This window comes from Ictalurus punctatus, chromosome 29 (assembly GCF_001660625.3).
Source record: "Ictalurus punctatus breed USDA103 chromosome 29, Coco_2.0, whole genome shotgun sequence".
Lineage (NCBI taxonomy): Eukaryota > Metazoa > Chordata > Actinopteri > Siluriformes > Ictaluridae > Ictalurus > Ictalurus punctatus.
In genome coordinates this window covers 575,263-597,747 of record NC_030444.2, presented here as the reverse complement: position 1 = coordinate 597,747, position 22,485 = coordinate 575,263, and the positions used below count along the sequence as shown (strand labels likewise).

At 43.9% G+C, this 22,485-nt stretch overlaps 3 protein-coding genes across 6 annotated transcripts in view; all 3 read left to right on the top strand.

Moving 5' to 3' along the window:
* Positions 1 to 544: 544 nt before the first annotated feature.
* gne (glucosamine (UDP-N-acetyl)-2-epimerase/N-acetylmannosamine kinase) lies at positions 545 to 10,364 on the top strand. 3 transcript variants are annotated; one of them, XM_017461123.3, is made up of 12 exons: positions 545 to 698; positions 4,387 to 4,607; positions 4,805 to 5,259; positions 5,429 to 5,581; positions 5,709 to 5,921; positions 6,089 to 6,176; positions 6,267 to 6,480; positions 7,226 to 7,355; positions 7,585 to 7,806; positions 7,932 to 8,114; positions 8,285 to 8,401; positions 8,515 to 10,364. In XM_017461123.3, exons 2-12 carry the CDS (start codon positions 4,405 to 4,407, stop codon positions 8,748 to 8,750), a joined length of 2,214 nt encoding a protein of 737 aa, XP_017316612.1. In that variant the 5' UTR covers positions 545 to 698; positions 4,387 to 4,404; the 3' UTR covers positions 8,751 to 10,364. The 3 variants fall into 3 exon arrangements, with proteins under 3 accessions (XP_017316612.1, XP_017316613.1, XP_017316611.1); XM_017461124.3 differs by having other exon boundaries at positions 552 to 698; positions 4,369 to 4,607; XM_017461122.3 differs by lacking the exon at positions 545 to 698 and adding an exon at positions 3,450 to 3,619.
* Positions 10,365 to 12,085: 1,721 nt separating this feature from the next.
* Positions 12,086 to 15,118, top strand: nansa (N-acetylneuraminic acid synthase a). Its single transcript, NM_001200763.2, is given in 6 exon segments — positions 12,086 to 12,246; positions 12,854 to 13,069; positions 13,689 to 13,788; positions 14,032 to 14,186; positions 14,329 to 14,595; positions 14,780 to 15,118. Coding segments are annotated over 6 exon segments (1,080 nt in total). The 5' UTR covers positions 12,086 to 12,114; the 3' UTR covers positions 14,990 to 15,118.
* A 1,157-nt stretch (positions 15,119 to 16,275) lies between these two features.
* clta (clathrin, light chain A) overlaps positions 16,276 to 22,485 on the top strand; it is an 8,648-nt gene continuing 2,438 nt past the window's right edge. Inside the window, exons 1-6 of one of the 2 annotated variants that reach the window (XM_053677529.1) lie at positions 16,276 to 16,583; positions 18,730 to 18,758; positions 18,979 to 19,093; positions 19,344 to 19,455; positions 20,550 to 20,603; positions 22,299 to 22,485. The exon at positions 22,299 to 22,485 is cut by the window's right edge and continues 1,387 nt beyond it. In XM_053677529.1, coding sequence (XP_053533504.1) covers positions 16,397 to 16,583; positions 18,730 to 18,758; positions 18,979 to 19,093; positions 19,344 to 19,455; positions 20,550 to 20,603; positions 22,299 to 22,392 — 591 coding nt within the window. In that variant the 5' untranslated portion in view covers positions 16,276 to 16,396 and the 3' untranslated portion in view covers positions 22,393 to 22,485. The remainder of the gene's footprint in view (positions 16,584 to 18,729; positions 18,759 to 18,978; positions 19,094 to 19,343; positions 19,456 to 20,549; positions 20,604 to 22,298) is intronic. The other variant, XM_017461141.3, reaches the window with a different exon arrangement.

The following is a 22,485-nucleotide window of genomic DNA, read 5'->3' as shown; positions in this document are numbered from 1 at the left end:
GGCCAAATGAGAATGATTTTGTGGTTTCTATGTGTCTGTGTGATACTGAAAATGTGTATGTAATTCCCTGAGATGGAAAATCATCACGTTGTCTTTTTTGATAGTTTTCTGTCAGGGGTCAGGACTGACAGTAACTCTGCCGGAGTGCCAGACTCTTCAGTGAGAGACAGGAGGACCAAGTCATCTGCATAGAGGAGGCACTTTATTTCTGCATCATGTATTTTTTGTAATTTTGTTGTATATTTTAATATTTGGAGTTATAATGTAGTGTTTTACCTATTCGTATCTCAGTGTGACTACTCTGATTAAAATAAACATTCAATTAAAACATAAGATAAAATATAAGCATCTCTAGTGCTACCACGAGGCACAAATAAATCTATATAATTCTATTCTGTTGCGTTGAAATCGCATTTAAATGCATAAAAAAATTATTTTTAATTTAATTTATTTAGTCACTGCTGCAGTAACACCATATAAACGGCAGGTGGCAGCAAAAATGCAATCTATTAAAAATGCAATCTAAACAGCGGACGAGCAAGATGACCCGGAAGTGGTGTGGTGGACAGCTTCCGGTGCGAAAGTTGGGGATTTTATACTCTAGTTCATTCGGGTAATCGTTTTGATCTTTGGGGATTTCATCTGATTTTATTTCGGCGCAGACGGGAATGGACTAGAGCGGGTCGGACAATAAAAAGGTAAATAATTAAAAGTTCTTTTTTATCGATTCAGTTAGCGAATTCGGTCAGATTGCTAATTAGTTACCTTAGCTAATCTACACTACAGCTGTCCGGAGTGATGGACATCAAAAACAACCAGCTGGTGTAGGAATTAAAGCTTATTTTATTTACTTTGTGTGTGTGTGGCACTGAACAGCCAGAGATGCTTAATTTTAAAGCTTTAATAAGTAAACGTGCAAAGTGTCCACATGATGCTGATTTCAGTTTAAAGGTGCAGTCTGTGATTTGTGATACCACTGTTATTACACAGTAATAATCATGTGAAGTTTAAAAGGAAAAGCTGCGATACACAATCATGTCTTGGAGATCACTTTCTGGCCCTGAAATAAGCTCCACCTGGACACTGTTGTAATGTTTGTTTTATTTAGTGACGTCACAGTTTGAGCTCATACGTAGCCCCGCCCCAAATCAGTTTTTACACAGACCTGCTTTGGGTGAATTTGTGTGTAATGTTTAATACGCAAACACAGCAGTTCTGCGTTTAAACACCGGAGCAGGCGCGTCACATTACCCCTCACTGTCACCTTGTGCACATAAAGGTGTATTAGAGGAAAAAATGGCTCCGCCCACTTCATGTCACCTGAGTTAGCTCCACCTCCTGTCACTGTATATTACAGCACACCCAATCCTATCTATTTGTTCGGATTAGAGACCTGTGCGGGACAGATTTTTTCCCCACTTCAAGTGTACAAAGAATTTGTTAGTAGGCTACGTTTTTCCACTTTTATGTTTTTCCACTGTTCAACTATTCATTTAGCGGACGCTTTTATCCAGAGCGACTTACAAATGAGAAAATACAAGCAAACCGAAATATCAAGCAGAGAACAATACGAGTAGTGCTACTGTACAGGATCCATTAATTGAGTTCCAGAAGAAGCAAAGTGTGCAGAGTAGAGGTGTAAGTGCCAGAGTTATTTATTTATTTATTTATTTATGTATTTATTATGGGTTGGTTAGGTGTGAACGGAAGAGGTGGATCTTTAGCTGTTTTTTGAAGATGGTGAGAGATTCTGCGGTCCGGATTGAGATTGGAAGTTCATTCCACCACTGAGGAACAGTTAGTGTTAATGTTCTGGGAAGGGACCTTGAGTCACGCTGAGTAGGTACTACTAATGCGTGAGGGAACGTAAGCCTTCAGGAGAGAGATGAGGTAGGGGGCGCTGTTCCAGACAAGGTCTTGTAGGTGAGCATCAAGGCCTTGAATTTGATGCGGGCGGCTACAGGAAGCCAGTGGAGGGAGATGAAGAGTGGTGTGACATGGATTCTCTTGGGAGATGAAGACGAGGCATGCTGCAGCATTCTGAATCATCTGAAGGGGTTTGATGGAGCTGCTGGGAGGCCTGAAAGCAGTCAGTTGCAGTGGTCCAGTTTTGAGATAACAAGAGCCTGGACTAGTATCTGTGGAGCCTGTTCGGTGAGGTAGGGTCTGATTTTCTTGTCTGATGTTGTAAAGGATGAACCTACAGGACCGTGCAGTTGTTGAGATGTGGTCTGTAAAGGTCAAGCTGTCCTCAAGAGTCACCCCAAGGTTCCTGGCCGTCCTGGTTGGTTCGAGTGTGGTTGAGCCGAGCTGTATAGTGAGGTTGTGGTTGATTGAGGGACAGGCTGGGATGACGAGAAGCTCAGATTTTGCCAGGTTGAGCTTAAGATGGTGTTCCCTCATCCAGACCGAGATGTCCGACAGGCAAGCAGAGATTCGTACAGAGACGGATGGATCGTCAGGCTTGAAGGACAAATAGAGCTGCGTGTCATCAGCATAGCAATGATATGAGAAGCCAGGAGACTCACTCACCTGCCCTAGAGATGTAGTGTAGATATAAAAGAGCAGTGGACCCAGAACTGACCCCTGAGGAACCCCAGGTGTGAGTTGTTGAGTTTCAGAAATACCTCCCCTCCATGATACCTTGAAGGATCTGTCAGAGAGATAGGATTCCACCCAGCGCAGAACCGTTCCGGTGATGCCCAGGCTTGAGAGAATTGACTTTTAGAACATATATTACATAAAATAATAATAACAATAATAATAATGATGATAATAATAATAATAATAATAATAATAATAATAATAATAGAAATTAGAGAAATAAATAATAAACCTGGATTTCTCATTTTTAAAGCCTCTAGTTCAGGCTGTAGATTAATTTACTGCCTTTAGTTGCTGGCAAAACCATAACTCAGAGGGCACAGGTCATGCAGTTTAGTAGTTTAGTAGTTTTGTGTGGTTTCGGATGAAACCTGTGTTGATTATGATAGTACAGCACACCGAAAAAATCCTGAAGAAAAAATGGATGGAATCGGATCAGACTGGTCTGATGGCAGGAAATCTGAGTTTTAATCTATTTGAAAGCTGTAAGATTTTTCTGTGTCTTACATGTGCTAATATACTAAATAAACACATTGAAGCGTGTCACGTGGGGTTGATAAATGGGTTATTTAATATATTTGTGTGTGTGTGTATATATGTATGTATGTAAGTGAGAGAAAGAAAGCGCTTTTAACTTTTATAGGATCTAAAATGGCGCGCTGGAATTCGCCTCCAGTCTGGTCACTTCCGGTTTGTGCGAGCGCGCGCGTATGTGTGCGCGCCTGGCATGCTTGCCTTGGCGCTCCTGCGCTGTGATGGTGTGAAGGCGGGGTTATGTAAATGCTCAATGCCTCTGTCACACAGCGAATGAGAGAGCGGATGATATCTTGGGTCTCGCCCCTTTGCCCAGCTGGCTTCTTTGTGTGTGCGCGCGTGTCCTCCCCTTTCCTCCCTCTCTTTAATGGCAGCACAGAGACAGAAGGAGGGTAAGAAAGAGAGAAAGAAGACACGGCGCGGTTTAACTGAAGGAAACGAGAGAAAAATGTTCAGCGGATATGGAACTAGAAACCCGCACGTGAGTGAGCTGTATAATGTTACCCCCCCCCCCCCCCCCCCCCCCCCCCTCTCGTGACCCGGTGTGGATGCTGTTAGCAGGGAGATGCTAACTGTGTGTGCTGATTTGTGAGTATGGCGGCAGTATTATTACATGATGTGGTGTAATTGAGCTTTGGTTGTCATGGATGTCAGTTCCATCCTTTCTTCTTTGTTTTCTGAAGGCCTGTGTACTATTCTTGTTCTAGATCTCTTATCTTGGTTCCAGGTTCCTTGTTGCACATTATTTCATGTTCGAGTTGTACATGTCTGTCTTGTTCCTGGTTCTCAATCCTCCTTCCGTGTTCCTTGGATCTAGTTGCATTCTTCCGTTTTAAGCTAACATTATGATGAATCATGCTAACATCTGTAAACATCTGTAAAAGGGCAGCAGGTGTAGAGAGGCAGTTATAACTATCACAGCACATGTAAACATCTCCTTAGCATAACTTTGAATTTGTCCTGAGGGTGCATAAATTTTTGCACTCAACTGTAAATGTGTGTCCTCACAATATGACTATTCGAGTGTGTGTGTGTGTGTGTATTTTGCTGTAATGTGTACACCAGTGTTTGACCAAACGAAGGTTGTCATGTGAGACTTTGTACATCTCTCTCTCACACACACACACACACACACACACACACACACACACACACACAGACACACAGCTGAGCGAGCAGCATGATTTATTTACTCTGAGGTAAAAGGAATTATGATGATTATTTAGTTAGGTGTGTGGTGTTTTTCAGGAGCTGTACTATCTGCAGATGCAGCGGGTGGATGAGAAGATGGAGCGTGAGGAGAGCGGAGGGAACGAGGGAACCAGGCAGAGGCTGAAGGTGTGTGTGGCCACCTGTAATCGAGCAGATTACTCCAAACTCGCCCCCATCATGTTCGGCCTCAAATCTCAGCCTGACCTGTTCGAGCTCGAGGTCGTCGTCCTGGGCTCGCACCTTATCGACGATTACGGGTACACACACACACACACACACACACACACACACATACGACACATACCCATAGTGCACTGAAGTGTGTGTAGAAGACAGCATTTCAGACTCTGCTCCATAATACACGACACAATGCATTGTGGGTAATCTGAATTAGGGTACAGATGAAATGATGATTAAAATGACACCTCTGTCGGTCTCTCTCTCTCTCGTTCAGTAATACGTACCGTATGATCGAGCAGGACGAGTTCAACATCAGCGCCAGCCTCCACACTATCGTTCGTGGTGAGGATGAAGCAGCCATGGTGGAGTCTCTCGGCCTGGCGCTCGTCAAGCTTCCCGATGTCCTTCTGCGCCTGGCGCCTCATGTGCTCATCGTCCATGGCGACCGCTTCGACTCTCTTGCCGTGGCGACAGCAGCGGCCCTGATGAACGTCCGTATCCTGCATGTAGAGGGTGGAGAAGTAAGCGGCACCATCGACGACTCGATCCGCCACGCCATCACCAAACTGGCGCACTACCACGCCGTGTGCACGCACGCCGCCCAGATGCACCTGCTCGCCATGTGCGAGGACCACGACCGGATCCTGATGGCCGGCTGCCCGTCATACGACCGCCTGCTCAATGCACGTCACCATGACGACCACGAAGACATCATCAAAGCCTGGCTCGGTTCGTTACTAATTATACTTACTGATACCAACTTTTATTATTATTATTATTATTATTATTTTGACACGTGTTATTGTGTCTTCAGGCAGTCCGAACGCAGACTGAGGTTTTGTGTGTGTGTGTGTATGTGTGTGTGTGTGTGTGTGTGTGTGTGTGTGCGCGTGCGCAGGTGACGGTGTGAAGGAGTCAGAGTACATCGTGGCTCTGCAGCATCCTGTAACTACAGACATCAAAAACTCCATAAAGATCTACGAGCTCATGCTGGACGCTCTCATCACCTTCAAAAAGAAAACACTCATCCTGTTCCCCAACGTCGATGCTGGTGAGTACACACACACACACACACACACACACACACACACACACACATTAAATATGGGCGTTTCCCTGCAGATGTGCCTTACTGTGTGTGTGTGTGTGTGTGTGTGTGTGTGTGTGTGTGTGTGTAGGCAGTAAGGAGATGGTGCGTGTGATGAGGAAGAAGGGAATCGAGCAGCACCCCTGCTTTCGCGCCGTCAAACACGTTCCCTTCACCCAGTTCATCCAGCTGGTGGCTCACGCGGGCTGCATGGTGGGGAACAGCAGCTGTGGCGTGCGCGAGGCCGGAGCCTTCGGGACGCCCGTCGTCAACCTGGGCACGCGCCAAACCGGTCGAGAAACAGGTGACTAACACTCAACCCTACTGAGCTCTGACTTGGTAGTCACCCTAAGTAGTGTACATCTAGGCTATAAGGGTTAGTGTTCTAATGGAGAAAGTACCTACACGTTACCTGTTTGGGACAGAGCCGAAATGTGTGTGTGATGACGTCGTCGTGTCTCGTGTGTCCAGGTGAGAACGTTCTCCACGTGCGTGACGCTGATACGCACAATAAGATCTACCACGCCCTGGAGCTGCAGTTCGGGAAGCGATACCCCTGGTACGAAACTCGGAACCGAAGAGTCTCGCTCGTTACTGTCTGAGGTTCTGTGGCGTGTAAGTACCCCTCACTCTGTCTGTGTCCCTGCAGCTCCAAGATCTACGGAGACGGGAACGCCGTGTCGCGGATCATGAAGTTCCTGCAGTCCATCGATCTATTGGAGCCGGTACAGAAGACCTTCAGTTTCCCGCCGGTGAGAGAGGACAGCGTGTCCCAAGACATCGACCACATCCTGGAGACGCAGAGCGCGCTGGGCATCGACCTCGGGGGCACCAATCTGCGCGTGGGCATCGTCACCATGACGGTACACACACACACACACACACACACACACACACACAGCTAGAGGCTTAAATTCTCCCTGATCTGTTAAACTTTACACACCTGACATATCCCTGGTTTGGGGCTTCAGGTATGTAATTAAACCAAATCTTTATACCACAGTGTCTTCTAAACCCTGGACAGAAACAGTATATAGTAGCTTTTGTACACAAAGTGTCTTTTTCTTTGAAGTGAAACGAACCTAAGGAACCTTTCAGGAACCTTAGGAACTTTTTTAGCTGTTCAGGAATTTTTTCAGGCACTCAAAGTTTCCGAACCTCTGAAATATTCTGAACGTTTCCAGACACAGGAACTTGTTCAGGGATTCAGGAAATCTGGACATTTTTTCAGGGGCAAGCACATCAGAAACCTGGGAATTTTTTTGGAGACTTAGTTTAGGGATTCAGGAATGCGGTGAGTCAGTAATTCACCGAGTCGTTGACTCGCGGAGTGCTAGCGTGTGTGCCGGATCTCGGATTCTGTTTGTATTCTCTGTTTGCTCACTCTCCTGTCCTGTTTGTCTGATCAAACACAACGCCAAAGTAAACCAGCTCAGGTCCGGCACGAGCCATGTTTAGCAGCACCTCCTTTTTAATAAGCCCCGCCCTCTGCTTTTCTATTGGCTCTCACTTTCAAGGTGTGTGAATTTTCAGGGTTTAAGTCCACCTAGACCTCATTCAGGAGACCTTTTCTTAAATAAAATTTGATTGTATTTGTGTGTTTTACAGGGGAAGATCATGAGGAAGTATTCTCAGCCTAACCCTAAGACCTACGAGGAGAGGATGGAGCTCATACTGAGCATGTGCAAACAGGCCATGGCCGATGCCGTCCCCCTCAACTGCAGAATCCTGGGAGTGGGTACGACCTGTTCATGCATCCACCCACCTTACTGTCTGTTAAGCCATTCACCTATCTGTCCATCCGTCTCACTGTCTATCCAACATTCTGTCCATCCATCCGTCTGTTCACCCATGTGTCTCACGGTCCATCCGTCCAGCTCAGTTTTGATTCATTTGGAACATTTAGGCTTCTTTTATTTATTCTCTGTCTGTGCGTGCGTGCGTGCGTGCGTGCGTGCGTGCTGTAGGGGTGAGTACAGGGGGCAGGGTGAACCCCCAGAATGGCATGGTGTTGGACTCCACTAAGCTGATAAACGAGTGGAGTCACATTGACCTGCGCTCTCCGGTGTCTCAGTCGCTCCACCTGCCGGTGTGGGTGGATAACGACGGGAATTGCGCCGCACTCGCTGAGAGGAAGTTTGGTCACGGGAAGGGCGTGGAAAACTTCGTCACCCTCATCACGGGAACGGGTGAGGATTCTCGCGCTCTAGTCCCTTACTGAGATGACCTGTGTGTGTGTGTGTGTGTGTGTGTGTGTGTGTGTGTGTGAGTGAGAGAGCGAGAGCGATAAAGACCGTGTATGATGTCTGCACAGGAATCGGAGGCGGGATCATCCATCACGGCGAGCTGATCTATGGCAGTACGTTCTGCGCCGCCGAGCTCGGACACATCATGGTGTCTCTGGACGGACCCGAGTGTTCCTGTGGGAGTCGCGGCTGCGTCGAGGCCTACGCGTCCGGGTTAGCGCTGCAGCGAGAGGCCAAGAGACTGCACGATGGTAACACACACAGTCACACACACACACACACACACACAGTTGATTGTCGGTTGTCATGATTTTACATGCCATAATGGTTGCATTGCATCAGCAGCTGTGTAGAAGTGTGAAAATAACCACAGTCTGTCAGCCAATGAGGAGCGAGTATTCTAACGATGTGTTAATTCCAGAGGATCTGCTGGTGGTGGAGGGAATGAGCCTGAACAACAAGGAGCAAGTGAACGCATCACACCTCATCCAAGCTGCTCGCCTCGGAAACACTAAAGCAGAGGGAGTGCTCCGTACAGGTGAGAGAGACACACACACACACACACACACACACACACACACACACACACACACATGCTCACTCACTCTCCTTTTTCTCATCTTCCTCCCTCTCTCTCTCTCTCTCTCTCAGCGGCGGCGGCTGTAGGTGTTGCAGTTGTGAACATCCTCCACACAGTGAACCCGTCTCTGGTGGTTCTGTCCGGTGTTCTCGCTCAGCATTACAAGAATCCCGTCACACACTTCATCAGCCAGCGCGCGCTCTCCTCTGCCAGGGAGGTCAAAGTCTTGACCTCTGACCTCGACAACCCCGCCCTGCTCGGTGCCGCCAGCATGGTCCTGGACTACACAACACGCCGCACCTACTGAGACACTATGTACTGACGCCAAGGGCCAATCAGAATCTTTCTTTGTCTTTTAGTATTCCCTGAAACTCTAGTGTGTTTGGGATCAAACCATTCCAAAATAGCCACTCTGAGACTCTGAGCCAATCAGTCGAGACGCTCAGAGACTCTGAGCCAATCAGACGAGACGCTCAGAGACTCTGAGCCAATCAGACGAGAGGCTCAGACACTTGTGGCCAATCAGACGTGACGCTCAGAGACTTGTGGCTGTGATTGGCTGTGAGCCTTGAAGTGTCTCTTCTTGATTGGCTGTGACTCTCTTGTATCTTCTTGATGAGCTTCTGATGAATCGCTTTGAGACTCTGTGCCAAACAGGTGAAGGCTTATGGCCAATCACATGTTTCACCCTGGAGCCAATCAGAACTGCACATATTGAGATGGAAGGCCAATTAGAAACCTTGTACAGTATTTGAGATCAAACAGAGCGTAGACTCTTTATTTCTTTATTTTAATCTCTATTGCTTTCTCGATTGCATTTAAATTACTCGTATTTGTAGTTTTCCTTCGTTAGATATTTATTTTGTAATTATTCGTCCTTGGCCCCGCCTTCCTGGTCTTCTCCTATTGGTGCATTTGAACGGTACTTGGGATCAAACAATTTGAGTGTTATGTTCATTTGTTGAAGGACACACAGAGGGGCTGTGCTGCTAGCTTTCAAGATTTTTTAATAAGCCTAGACTTATCTCTCCTCTCTCTCTCTCTCTCTCTCTCTTTCTCTCCCACTCTCTCATATATGTTGATACTTTCCTGGTCTGATCAGTATTCATTTCTCATCATGTGACTGAACACTCGGAGAACGGCTTTACGATGAAGGAAGATGCGGTGACCTCCTCTGTCAGAATCCTGTGTTCCAGTTCTGTCTCTAACACTCCCTTGTTCACTTTCCCTTGGTTGAGTACACTTACAGTGATGCTTAAAAGTTTGTGAACCCTTTCGATTGTTCTACATTTCTGCGTAAATATCATCAGATTTTCACACGAGTCCTAAAAGTAGATAAAGAGAAGCCATTAAACAAATGAGACAAAAATATTATACGTGGTCATTTATGTGTCATATTTATGAAGAAATGTAGAAAATTCTACAGGGTTCACAAACTTTCAAGCACCACTGTAGTTTTGTTTTTGTTCAGTCTTATTTTTATTTTATTGATAAAAAATAAAATCATCACTCTAAGGGAAAGCGACGAGATTGTGTTAAACAGAAACATAACTGAAACACATCAGTTATTTATTGACACACACCCGAGTGATTGTGGCACAATTACGTAAGCGAGGGCAGAGCTTACCTTAACGCTCCGCCAATCGCAGACTTGTTTGTGTGATGTCACTACTGGCTGTAATTTCCACCGCTTAATGTTTTGCATTTCATTGTTGGTTTAAGTTACATAATGTAACTAGTACCTAGCGCAATATATTCGCTAGCAATCTTATCTTATATTTATAATTTGATTGAATTGAAGGTAGAAAAAGTTTTTCAGTGGTCTGCTCAGATGCAAGTTAAGCCCCTCCGGTGTTTTTTTCCATGAAGGTAAGTATACCATTAAAATAATACCATAAAAATATTTTTTGTTTTTCTTTAACACACAAGTAACTACAATTGAGTGGGTCGTGGAAATGATTCTGGAACTTCTGCCTGGTGCGGTTCTAATGAAACATAAAGATAAAGAGCCTGAAGAAAACAATCACGTTCCCCTCTCAGGTAGGATCTGGGGTTTCTTGTCAGGTAAAGGTCCAGGAGAGACCTCACAAGGCGGTGCACAGGTGCACTCTGACATTTTGGACGTTTTTCTCATTCCGTCACTAGAGAATAGGTTTGGTGATGAAGTCATTGTTCAGGATGATAATACGTCTCACCACAGAGCAACGAGAGTTGAAGCTTTTCTTCAGGAAAGGCAGATCAACTCCATGACCTGGCCTGCAAACAGTCCAGATCTCAATCTGATTCAAATTTATGGTGGAAATGTAAAAATTGGTCCATGACAAGGCTCCGTCCAGCAGATCTAATCTCAACTGCTATCTGAGAAAGTTGGAACCAGCTTGATGGAGAATCTTCTTTTATATTAGTGAAGAACACGCCTCAGAGAATTCGGGCCCGAGGCGAAGCGACGACGTACTAATTCCATAACATTCTCCTCAACCTGACCTGGAAATAAACTTGTTTGAGGAACGTCTCATGAAGCCGGAATGTTCAGCTATTCAACAGAAATGGTTTTGTGTCACATCTGCGATTTTGTTCATTTTCTGCGAAGTAAAAAATCCTCTAAGTGTGGTGAGTCCATCATTTTGACCAGGGGTTGGAATAAAATTGCTAAAATTTGACCAGTGTCTGGTTTGACTGCAGTGTGAAGTGGAGCTGAAATAAACACCCATCCTGCTTAAATAAACACCTTCACACGGAGAAACAGGATGTCAGCAGGATGGTTCCAGTTCCGCAGAAGCACATCAAACGATGATATACGCCTCCACTACATCTAAAACAAACAATGTCACCAAGGCCACCGTATTAAGTATTGACTATAATAAAGCACTTGATGATGGTTCAGTGTTCCTCAGATAAGTGCAGCCAATTTCACCTTTCTTTAAACACTAAAAGTTATACAGTCAAACTCTTCCACACATCAATCTCTTACATTATAAATATAATAAAGTATAAATATAACGAAGTATAAATATAATAAAGGCTACATTCCCAGTTCCAAAAAACCAAATTCTTTTTCCATTTGTTACAGGGTCTGATATCTGATGTGTTTTCTGTCTGATATCACATCCACCGTGTTTTAGTTGTTAGAACCAGCCCAGTACTGAATCCGATTCTGAATCTGATGCTGCGTATCGGATCAGCGCCACGTCCACATCCATGTCTACATCCGCCCAGATGTTGTAATGATTCATGATGAAGAATGAACAGTTTAATGAACAGTTTTCAGAATGAAAAGTCGTTTTTCTCAGAAAGTGTCATTCACACCATTTCACACACTTTCTCCTTAAATATCTTCAGATCACCTTTCATCTGATAAAACTTCCTGTTCCTGTTGAGAGAAAATCAAAAAGAACCCAGACCAAAAAAATAAATATGCAAATTAGCTCATGTGTTGCGTCACTCGGAGCGTCGTGTTTAAGTGTAAGAGCTTGGGCTTTAATACGTGACGTAGACACCAGGGACTCTAAATATGAAAACAGAAGGTGGGCGTGGCTGCGTGAGCAAACCCGGAAGTTCCGGCGCTGTCACAGAGTGTGTGTGTGTGTGTCGGTCCCGCTTTCAGGGTTTGTGAAGGTGTTTTACAGTTGAATCTTCACCTGTGTGATTAGTTTCTTCGCTCCGGAGTGAACATGCCTCTGCAGGTTGAGTTGTGTCCCGGCCGCATGATCGGAGGAGATCACCCGTGTTTTATAATCGCGGAAATCGGACAAAATCACCAGGGAGACATTGAGATCGCCAAGAAAATGATCCGAATGGCCAAAGTAAGTGCATCAGTCATGTCTCAGGTTGTTTTTATTCTCAGACTGGAGAGAAATATTACAGCACTGCAGTAAATGACGTGTCGGAGCTCTGTGTTTTCGGTCACATTACTTTTAGTGATTTTATTTTTTTCCATTTTCTATTTTTTTTCCATCTATCAATGTTAATCCTTCACACAGCTTTTATCAGCTGGAGTGGGCGGGGCTGATGGGTTCTTAATTAGCATATTCATTCAGGTCCCCCCCCCTCTCTCCTGGAACCGACACATTAATTATTTATTATAATAATATCATGAAAACGTATTATTATAGTATAAGAATATATCTTGAATCTTAGGGCACTACACGGGGTGGAGTACTCATTTCATCCCCTTGGTAGTGCACATGTGGAGGGAGGATGGAGCTGAATCCTGATTGGCTCACAGTGGAAGCGACACTCTCTAGTGTACTTGTGTAGGGATCTGAAATCTGCAAGGCTTCCTTCTGTCCATTTAGTGCACTACATAAGCTATATTCTACTGTAATCAGTGCAAATAAGGCGTAGATGTAGCGTAGTTATGGTGTGAATGTGTTTCCTGTATTATAATAATCTCATGTGAATTTTGTGCAGGATTGTGGTGCAGACTGTGCGAAGTTCCAGAAGAGTGAGCTGGAGTATAAGTTTAATAAGCGTGCTCTGGAGAGACCCTACACCTCCAAACACTCATGGGGGAAAACGTACGGAGAACACAAGCGGCACCTGGAGTTCACACACGAGCAGTACAGGGAGCTGCAGCGTTACGCTCAGGAAGTTGGCATCTACTTCACCGCCTCGGGCATGGACGAGGTCAGGGGTCTCTCTCTCTCTCTCTCTCTCTCTCTCTCTCTCTCTCTCTCTCTCTCTCTCTCTCTCTCTCTCTTTCTCTCTCTCTCTCACACACACACAATAAATTAGATATTAAATAGAAAGTAGGTTAGATGGGTTGTGTTTTTATAGATGTGTAAAACTATAATCCTTAAATCTATAGATAAACAAAAAGTCCTGTGTGATGTAGAGTATAATGTCAGTATATTTTAATCACAGCTTAATTGCAGTAATTTGTCCTTGATGGTAGTCGAAAAGGCTTATTCAGTACTACCAAATATTATATATACTGGATATACGTGTAGTTTTAATTAAACAGCCCTTCAGTTTCTAGAACTAAAAGAAACAGCAGAAAAATAAGTTTAAATGAAAAAAGCAGTCAGTAATTAATGACGTACCTGAATTTTAGTGAGTGGTCTGATCTGTCCCAGTGCTGAACTCTGTATGATCAGTCTTGAGTTTGAGCTATTAGCGCCCCCTGGTGTTGCACAGTGTGATTTCATCATTACTGAGTTCTGAGCACCTTCTCCACAGCCCACAGATCGACTCTCTCTCAGGTGCTCACATACCTGCTGTATCCACTTATCTGATTTTATTACAGATGGCTGTGGAATTTCTTCACAAACTCAATGTGCCTTTCTTTAAAGTCGGCTCCGGAGACACCAATAACTTCCCGTACCTGGAGACAACGGCTCAGAAAGGTGAGGCTCTTTTATGACGCATGCATTTTAAATGATGGGTTAAAATGTTTAAAAAATAAAAAGGTTTAAAAATGTTTAAAGGTTCAAATGAAGAACACTATTTTATCCGATTCCACTGTTTCATTTAATTTCAAATATTATTTGGATTTCATCAGCGTGGCTCTGAAAATAAAGGAAATGTAACGTCAGTGTCAGATATGTTGGGTATATATATATATATGTGTGTGCGTGTGTTTCCCCCAGGTCGTCCGATGGTGGTCTCCAGCGGGATGCAGAGTATGGAGACGATGCGGCGTGTGTATCAAACAGTGAAGAAACACAATGAGAATTTCTGCATCCTGCAGTGTACCAGCGCCTACCCTCTCGAACCCGAGCACGTTAATCTGCGTGTCATCACGGTAACCTCACTGTCTGTCTGTCTGTGTGTGTGAGGGTGTGTGAGAGCGCCCCCCGTGTCCGTATGAAGAATAAGCGTGCTGTAATTATGCTTAATTAAATAATTAATTCTGAATGAAAATATCTCTTTGCCCTGACCAATAGGAATACCAAAAGGAGTTCCCGGACATCCCGATTGGCTACTCGGGTCATGAGACGGGCATCAGTGTGTCGGTGGCGGCCGTGGCACTGGGTGCGAAGGTGTTGGAGCGTCATGTGACTCTGGATAAAAGCTGGAAGGGCAGCGACCACTCCGCCTCCCTCGACCCCTCTGAACTCGCCGAGTTGGTACGATCCATCCGAATTGTGGAGCGGGCGCTAGGCGACGGCATCAAAGAAATGCTGCCCTGTGAGAAACCCTGCCATGACAAGGTGAGGATACACACATACACACACACAGATACTACTGTAGTGAATTATATGCCATGTTAAATATTGCACATTCTGATTAGCTAGCTTAGTGATTAGAAGGCACAATTAAATTCTCCTATTTGGCATCACCATCTCTCTCTCTCTCTCTCTCTCTCTCTCTCTCTCTCTCTCTCTCTCTCTGTAGCTGGGTAAGTCTGTAGTGGCGAAGACGGTGATCCCTAAGGGAACCGAGTTAACCCTCGACATGCTGACAGTGAAGGTGGCCGAGCCGAAGGGCATTGCACCGGAGGAAATTTTCGAGCTGCTGGGGAGGAAAACGATGAAGGACATTGGGATGGACGAGAGCGTGACCGAGAACGCAGTGGAGAACTACGGAAAACGAACCAAAGTGTGAAGAATCTGGAACTGTTGTGTGTGTCGCTGATCTTCAGCTGTGTGTGGATTGTCATGGTGCTATCAGCAGAGTGAGATAGAGAAGATCGTTCAAAACTTTCATCACCAAATAAAGAATAAAACCGAAAGCAAACTGGTGTCCTGTCTTCCCTCAGCCCGCCCCTCAGCCCGCCCCTCAGCCCGCCCCCCAACTGAGGAACAGCGTTACGGAAACACGCTGTAACAACCTGCTGAGGCGTGTTGCTTGTAGTTTGTTTTTTGTGGGCGTGGCCTATTTAATGTTTTTATAATTATATTCTATTCAGTTTCATAGCTTTTTAGTGAAAATGAAGGAAGTGATTTTTCTGATTTTGAAAACAAAAGTATACATTTTAAATTAAAGATTCACATTAAAAGTTTATATTTTCACCAATACTTCATTTATTGTAATTTGTCTTATCTTTCTTTTTATTATTTCTCTCCTGTCTTTCTTTTGCCCTCCTTTTTATAATAAATAATGCTTTTCTTTCTCTTCTCTCACCATTTCTTCCTCTATATATGCCCCATGCTTTATTTCTTCATTTTCATATTTCTTCCCTCTCTCTTACGAAGAAATGAAATTTCTTTTTTTGTCATCACACTTTTTCTTTTTGTCCCACGTTCTCACACATCCTTTCTTTCCTTCTTTGCTTCATTTCTTTCTTTTATTCTTTTCTGTCTTTCTTCCACCCTCCCTTTTTTTAAAATAGCATTTTCTTTCTCTTCTCCCCCACAATTTTTCCTTTATTTCCCTAATTTCTTTCTTTTGTCTGTCCCACATGCTTTCTTTCATTTCTCCATCTCTTCTTTCTTCATTTAAAATGTTCTTCCCTTCCCTGTTTCCTTCTTTTTTTTAATTAAAGGAAATTCAATTCAATTTTTTCTCTCTCTCTCTCTCTCTCTCTCTCTCTCTCTCATAACCACTACATTTCTTCAGAAAAAGCCGGTTATTCCTTTAAAGTGCAATAAAAAAGTGTATTAAATCACGTTTCCACAGCACATTTTTTTTAAGTTAACGGAGTATAAGTTAAATAATAATCGTGGGATTTGTTTTATACACACACACAAAACTGTATTATTAGCATTAGCATTTTTTACGTTGAGGTAAGCGTTTCCTACTGCGCACGCGTCAGATCACGGGACATTAAACGGGACACGGTTTAGTCATTTCATTGGTCGAGCGCCGTTGTATTGCTGTAACCATTGGCTATTAAAAATGTCAATCAGGGTAGCCAAGCGCTGATTGGCTAGCCAGGACGTTTCCGTTAGGACTGTCGTCATCCGACCCTCCCTCACTGACACCACCGACCGTCGACGAAGGCTAAATCTGTAGGGGTTAAGTGGACGTTTCGGCTGTTTAGGTAGGTTTATTAACGCTCTGTAGGCCGACATGGATGATTTTGATATGCTCGGCGCGCCTCAGAACAACGCGGGAAATGGCGTCGGTGGTGAGGATGATGATCCCGCCGCGGCTTTCCTCGCGCAGCAGGAGAGTGAGATCGCGGGCATAGAGAATGATGAAGGCTTCAGCATCCTGGACGGCGGAGAGATTCCACAAAGCCTCACTGACAACAACGGTTAGAGTATTATTATTATTTTAAATTAATTAAAACCGTTTAATGCGTTAGATTAAGCTCTACACTAAGCGGTTTTACTGAAAAAAATATTACAAAACGGGGGGAAATCGAGTTCCCTCAGTTTTTCTCGGTATGGGCTGAATCTCAAATGACTACCTAGTGAACTTAGTAGGGTGCAGATTAGTATTAATTCCTTCCCTATGAAATGCACCTGTGTAGGGGTTGACAAGCTGATTGGGACTCGATCATGATATTAAAACGGCTTCTCCCCCAGTAACATTTTCCTTTTAATGATCACGAGATTATGATCTTGCCCTGACTATTAATCTGTTCATTTTTATATTTTATAACCGATATCAACAAAACTGTTCGGATTTGTTTCTCTCGAATCAGTTGTGTGCGCATGCGCAGGACCGCTGTAACAGTGAAGTCTTGATCGGTTACTTCATGTCGCTGATGGATTTTTGGCGCATGCGCAGAAACGCTAACAAACGCTCCGTGTCCGAAATGGTGCCGTGTTCTCTGTCCCTGTTCCCTCCTACTGCATCATTTGGACACTTGCTTATCGCAGTGCATTGTGGGTATTGTCCATGTTTTTTGGCTTGTGTATTAAATAATTTAAAAAAAACCCTTAAATATAGTGAAAAAGGTGCTGGATATACAGATATGACACTTGAGCAGTTTTTTTTTCAATTCCTTGTCCAGATCCTCTCGCTTTGTATCGCTGCAGGAAATGGAGGATGTTCTCGGTGTATAAATGGCTGAGTTACAGGATTTCCTGCTCTGCCTGAAAGTGCCGAAGTGAGCAGAAATGCCGTGTGATGATGTGAATGAACTGAGTGTGTGAGGAGAGGCTCGGTGTGTAGTGTGTGTGATTAGAGGAGAACCTTTGGACCCGAGGCAGTGTTTGTGTGTGTGTGTGTGACGGTGATTAACCAGGTGTGGTAGGGTTGTTGAGCTTTGACACCTGTTTATGATGCTAAACTGTACATATTTTTATATTATATACATTATAAGTCATTACAGGAGTGCAGGTGAGATGAGGTGTGTACCTGTGCAGTCCGGCGTGTCTTGAGGCTCGGACTCGATTCAGGCTTAAATAAATAATGACGAAGGATGTTATTTCATTACACACACTGAAGCCAGCAGCCTCATTAAAGCCAGTGGAAACTCACACACCTCTACTAGACCTCATCATTTATTATTATTACTGTTGTTGGTGGTGGTGTTGTTGTTGTCCTCAGTAAAGCTGGTCTGTGTGCAGGATAAAGTCTGAATTTCAGTGTCCACATGACTTTCTGTACAATTTCTCTTTACAGAGAAAGTGGGTGGGGCTAATTGAAAGGCTCGAAGCTCCCCCCTCACAATCACAAGGCCCAGGTCACCTGTCTCTTCCACACATCTTTTAGCAAACAAATATGCAATCACGCTTTACCGGTCTCTTCCGGTGACTTAAAGAACTAAAGCAGTCCTAGCGTGTGAAAGCTGTAGCAGCGCGAGAACGGAGATCTTGTGGACGAAGGCAGAACTGCCGAGCAGAAAAAGACCTAGTGAAAGAGAGGAGAACTAATGAGCGAAGTGAGATCAAGTGAGATCAAGTGAGTGAAAGCTGATTTAAAGAAGAGGAGACTTAAAGTTGAAAGGAGGCCTGGTGTGCGAAAGGAGACTAAATGAGTGATTCTTTGTGTGCGAAAGGAGGCCTAAAGAACTAAACTTTGTGTAATTGTGCACTCTTACATGGATCCTGAGTTAGTTGCTTGGGCGGAGTCTCACACAGAAGGCTGTCAATCATGCATACTTGTTAGAATATTAGGCCACACCCATTAGGCTAGCCCTTTGAGTGTTAGCCATATAATTTAGTGAATTTTCCTCTTTTGATTATTGACACACTTATCATGTGATGAAGTCGTGAGTATGTATGTGTGTGTGTGTGTGTTGTGTAACATTTCCTGCTGAAAGAGAAGGAGGGATGGAGGAGTGGAGATAAAAACAGAGTGGTAAATGAGTGTTTCCTGTGGAGTCAGTGATTCAACTCCCGAGTTGTGGTTCTGTGAAATAAACACTCAGCCAATCAGAACAAACTGTACTCAGAGTTTAATGGATTAAACTGTGACCTTTGACCTGTTACCTTTCTGTGTGTTCTCAGGTGGAGCACTGAATGGAGATATGCACGAGGTACAATCACTTTTTATTTTTTTAATTTTTTTTAAAATTATTTTTTTAATAAACTTTAATAAGGAATAATTACACACACACACACAATGTATCGGAATTCATCTGAAACAGTAATTAAAAACGTCCACACAGCACGATCTTGAGACGGTGTGTGTGTGTGTGTGTGTGTGTGTGTGTGTGTGTGTGTGTGTGTGTGTGTGTGTGTGTGTTTCCTCTGCAGACTAACGGCCCCTCTGACTTTTACGCTGCCATCTCCAGTGCTGACCGCATGCAGGCGGAGCCCGAAAGTCTGCGCAAGTGGAGGGAGGAGCAACTCGAAAGACTGGAGGTTCTGGGTAAGTGAGGGTGGAGTCACAGTGGGTGGGGCTTCATAGCCTGCCCATATTTCGTTAAGAGACAGTGGTTTAAAGTCATGCCAATTAACTTCAGTAACATTATCATGGGCTGTGTCCCAAACTACTTCTCACAAGTGCACTTCCTCTGCTGAAGGGAGTATAAAATAAAAAGAAAACAGGAAGGAATAGAAGAATAATTCAGGTGAGAATCATCTAATGTGTGTGTGCGTGCGTGTGTGTGTGTGTTCAGATGCAAACTCTCGTAAACAGGAAGCGGAGTGGAAGGAGAAAGCGAAGGAGGAGTTGGAGGAGTGGCACGCTCGACAAGACGAACAGCTCGCTAAGACTAAAATCAACAACAGGTATACACTCACACACTCACTGATGGACACTAATAATGAGCCAGTAGGTGGCAGATGTAACACACACTGATGGGTACACACCCTGCAGGATAACAGCGGCAGTAATAGTTTCAGTCACACAGCTGTCTATTATTATAATTAGCATTAGCTTCCACAGCCTTTAGCATTAGCCTAACTCACACCTACACCTTCACACCACTAACTGTAGCATTAGCTTATCTCAGAGCTAACCTATACTAGCTAACACCTAGCGCTTTATCTTCTATCTAATCTGTTCTATTTCTCTAACACACTCACACTGTGTTCTGATTGGCTCATTCACTAATAAAGTGATGTAATATGTCTGACTTCTCTTTGATTACTGTGTGTGTGTGTGTGAGAGTGTGTGAAAGGCATGTGCTGATAATCTGTTATAGGATATATCCGATCCTTGATTGTTTATTTCGGTCATGACCACGATTCAGTTCTCTCTCTCAGTCAGCAGGTCAGAGTTTGACTCAGTGAATCATTTGGTTATTTCAGAGAGTCACTGTTTGATTCAGTGAATCTTTCACTCATGATCAGTGAGTCAGTGTTTGAACGATTCGTTCATGACTGAGATTTTCTCCTATCTCATTCAGCAAGTCAGTGTTTGAATCAGCGAATCTTCGAGTCACAACAGTGACTCACTTTAGTCTTGTTCAGTGGAACAGTGTTTGAATCAGCGAAACATTTAGTTATGTCAGTGATTTGCTCCTCTCTTGTTCAGTGAGTCGTGTTTGATTCAGTGAATCTTTCAGTCAGGATCGGGATTCACTGTTGTGGTGTTCAGTGAATCGGATGATTCGGGGAATTTAATGAGTCCCATTCAAAGTCATCAGACGAATCCGTGAACGAATCATTTAACAGAAATGACTCCACCTCTTAAGTGTGGTTTGCACATGCCTTTTTATATTTGTACCAAATCTCTGATTGTAATGTTGAGAGAGAGTGTGTGTGTGTGTGTGTGTGTGTGTGTGTTCGTTCTCCTTTCACTGCTCTCTCTCTCTCTCTCTCTCTCTCTCTCTGTGTGCTCTCTCCTGATTGGCTGCCTCTCCTTTGGCGGATTTTTCCAGGGTTTTGGATGAGGATTTCTACAAACAGCCCTTCGCTCACCTGATTGGTTATGTGTATGTTTGCTCAACTAACATCCTTTCTTTTCTTTTCTTCCTCACACTCGTCCATCTCCTTTAACACTCGTCCATCTCGGCTTTTCCGTCATCCCCACACACAGACACACACGCACCGGCTTCACTCTCAGTTCAGGTCCATTTGTGTTTCACTCACACACATTGACGCATGACTTTCACTTGTTTTCTGTTTGGTTTTCTCCTTGTGGTAAACGTGTGAGGACTTGGTGTTGTGTCGTGTGTCGTTTGTCATCCGTGCGTTTATTACGTTTTTGTCATGTGCTTTTATCATTTTTCCATCAAATATTTTTCTTTTCTTGAATGGATATGAAATAAATATTCTGTAATATCTCTGTTACAGGAGAAGTTGTGATGCAATAGTTTGTTAGAAGATTAGCATTAGCGTAGAATTAGCGTTAGCTCAGGCTTGTTTTCAGCGTCCGTGTGTCCGGCAATCCTGCACAATTAAAAAAAATTATTTCCTCTATTCATCTAGCATTAGCTTAGCCCTGGAGCGTTAGCATTATCTTCCTCCTGTAATATTTATCATAAGCTTGGACCTGTAGCGTTAGCCTACATCAGTAGGATTAGCCAGCGTCTCTGGCTTTAATGTTAATGCTAGCTTATAGCTGTGGTGTTAGCATATCCCGGTAGATTTAGCTCATGCTTTTTATTATTGTATATTTTTGGTTAAAATAATTGAAATTCATTTTTACATGTTCTTGTGAGATTTGAGTTTGCCGGACACGTTGGTGCTGTAAATGCAGGCGGACGGTTAGTGTTGCTGTAGCTTTAGCGTAGCTAGTCGTGTTTGTGTGTGGCTTACAGGGTCATTGTTTCGCAGGCTTTTAGCATTAGCCTTAGCGTTAGCCTTAGCCCTGCAGCCCTCATGTTCGTCCACACGTCCGACGTTTAATTGTCCTCTGAGTGGGGAGAAAAAAGCACTATATCATTCTAAAGAACATTTAGAGAACGTACCACATAGCAAGCACCGACGTTTTACTGGTTACCATGGCAACTAACAGCACCCCGCCCCCCAAGCAGGATCACCAGCTTAAAAAGTAAGGCGTTGCTAATTATCAGCGTTCACAATAATGTTGCAGCGTAAACGATTAAATAACCCATGTGATTTTGTTCGGTGCATGAGGAAACTCTCCCGTCCAATCAGAGTCCAGGGGCCAGGCTTGCTTGCGAAACGGCTGAGAAAATGACAACACAGCATGGTTTTTCTTCTTTAGTATGCGTTTGTGTAACAATTTTTTAAAAAGCTGGGTTGCTCCGCCCCCTTTTGGACCACAACCTTTATTAGGCCACCCCTTCATAATTCTTGTTTTTGAGGAGATAGAACTGTAGCAGACAGCTGCCTTTAGAAATGATGACTCGAACAGTGTGGTTTAAAGGAAGTGGGCGTGGTCTTGCAGGAAGACAGGTTTACGGTTGGCTACGTTAGCCTCGTTGGCTAACCCTGATGATGATGATGATGATGATGATGAAGGCTGCAGGCTAAGTGCACTGGGAGGTGATGGTGACATTGTCTTACCTCTTCGTTTCTTCCTTATTTATTTTTATGTTCCTCCTCATGCACGCTTTCCCCTCGTCCCTCCTTGCATCTCCTTTTCTTTTCATTTCCTATATTTATATCTGACTTGTGCTCTGTTTCTTCCTTGTGTTTCTTTTCTCTATGCACCTTTTAAGCACTCATATTAACCATCCTTGCTACCGCCTAGACCAGTTAAGTAAAAAAACAGAACAGAATCATGATGATGATGATAATTATTTAAAAAAGTAGGAGATGATTAAAGGGGGAGTGAATAAGTACTGAAGCAATTGCTAATGGCTAATTTTCTATCAATGCTAAGGTTCTGGATATTGTTGTTGTCAT